Source organism: Eurypyga helias, unplaced genomic scaffold, assembly GCF_000690775.1.
Source record: "Eurypyga helias isolate BGI_N326 unplaced genomic scaffold, ASM69077v1 Scaffold52157, whole genome shotgun sequence".
Taxonomy (NCBI): Eukaryota; Metazoa; Chordata; class Aves; order Eurypygiformes; family Eurypygidae; genus Eurypyga; species Eurypyga helias.
Genome location: NW_010264673.1, coordinates 1,934 through 3,682, shown reverse-complemented (window position 1 = coordinate 3,682; position 1,749 = coordinate 1,934). Strand labels below are relative to the sequence as shown.

General features: G+C 43.1%; 1 protein-coding gene across 1 annotated transcript; it reads left to right on the top strand.

Annotated features, from left to right (window-relative positions):
• The first annotated feature begins 15 nt into the window (after window positions 1-15).
• Window positions 16-1,070, top strand: GJD2 (gap junction protein, delta 2, 36kDa). Its single transcript, XM_010156442.1, has one exon. The coding sequence runs from the start codon at window positions 149-151 to the stop codon at window positions 908-910; it is 762 nt and encodes a 253-aa protein (XP_010154744.1). The 5' UTR covers window positions 16-148; the 3' UTR covers window positions 911-1,070.
• The last annotated feature ends 679 nt before the right edge of the window (window positions 1,071-1,749 follow it).

Genomic DNA, 1,749 nt, shown 5'->3' with positions numbered 1-1,749 from the left:
CGGTCAGCACTGGACAGCTCCCGGCCGCGCGGCGGCGGCGCGCACTGACGGGCTTCTCTGTTCCAGGATCCTGCTGACCGTGGTGGTGATCTTCAGGATACTCATTGTGGCCATTGTAGGGGAGACGGTGTACGATGACGAGCAAACTATGTTTGTCTGTAACACGCTGCAGCCAGGCTGCAACCAGGCTTGTTACGACCAGGCATTCCCTATTTCTCACATAAGGTACTGGGTGTTCCAGATCATCATGGTGTGCACTCCCAGCCTTTGCTTCATAACGTACTCTGTTCACCAGTCTGCCAAGCAGAGGGAACGGAGGTACTCCACTGTCTTCCTCACCTTGGAGAGGGACCAGGATTCAATGAAGCGTGAGGACAGTAAAAAAATCAAGAACACGATTGTCAATGGGGTGCTGCAGAACACTGAGAATTCCACCAAAGAGGCAGAGCCAGACTGCTTAGAAGTGAAGGAAATTCCCAACCCTGCTATCAGAACTACAAAGTCAAAGATGAGGAGGCAAGAAGGCATTTCTCGATTTTATATCATCCAAGTGGTCTTTCGAAATGCCCTAGAGATTGGATTCTTAGTGGGACAGTATTTTCTGTATGGATTCAATGTCCCTTCCATGTACGAATGTGACAGATACCCTTGCATTAAAGAAGTAGAGTGCTATGTCTCTAGACCCACTGAGAAGACTGTATTCTTGGTATTCATGTTTGCTGTCAGTGGGATTTGTGTGGTGCTCAATTTGGCAGAACTGAACCACTTGGGCTGGAGAAAGATCAAAATGGCAGTGAGAGGCGTACAGGCAAAGAGGAAATCCATATACGAAATCAGAAATAAGGACCTGCCAAGAATGAGCATGCCTAACTTTGGCAGGACTCAGTCAAGTGACTCAGCTTATGTGTGAGGCTGTGACAGAACTGAAACACTGTGCCAGGTGGAACAGACCCAGACATCATTAGAGAAAGGTACATTGCTTAGGCAAGCATTTTATCAAACCACCAAGAAAGCCATTAAGGTATTGGATCTGCACTTACTGAACTAGCTGCAAAATGCACTGCTATGTAAAAGACTGAAAAAACAGCTATAAAACCATGCTTGATCTAGCCTTACAGCACAGCTACTATTATTCCTACTTTTCTTTCTAATGATTGGGTGTTTTCTGTTGGTGGAGCAGCTTTTTGGTCATCATTAGGATAAATTCACTGTTTGGACTGTCTGACTAATTAATGTAAACGTGTAGAATGTTCATATTAAAAATCTGCAAGGATACTCTATGTAGGGAGGGGTGGGGTGGGGGAAACTGTTGTAATGTGCAGATGTAAGCATGTTTTAAAAGGAGGGTAATTGCACTGTAAGGAACTTGACCACAGCTTGATCAAGATATCTGCGTTCACCTATCTCACAGATGTCTTATATTATTTTGCTTGTCTGAATCACAGAGATTAGTCCTGGTGTGTATTATTACCTATTTTCTATCATAGTTTGTGGATCAATTAGTTATGCTGAACAATAAATGCTGAATATAATTTTGCCATTTTTTTTGTTTGCCTGTCCACACACACACACACACACCAGAGACCTTAATCATCTTACATTAGTTCTGATCTGCAAATTATCTCAGTACATTTCAGTTCATTCCCTAATATTTGCATGAATAAGATGGAGTTGGTTCATGCCAGCCAAGTTATGTATTTATCTACAATTACCTATGATGACACACATACCAAAGGAACAGAGTTCATT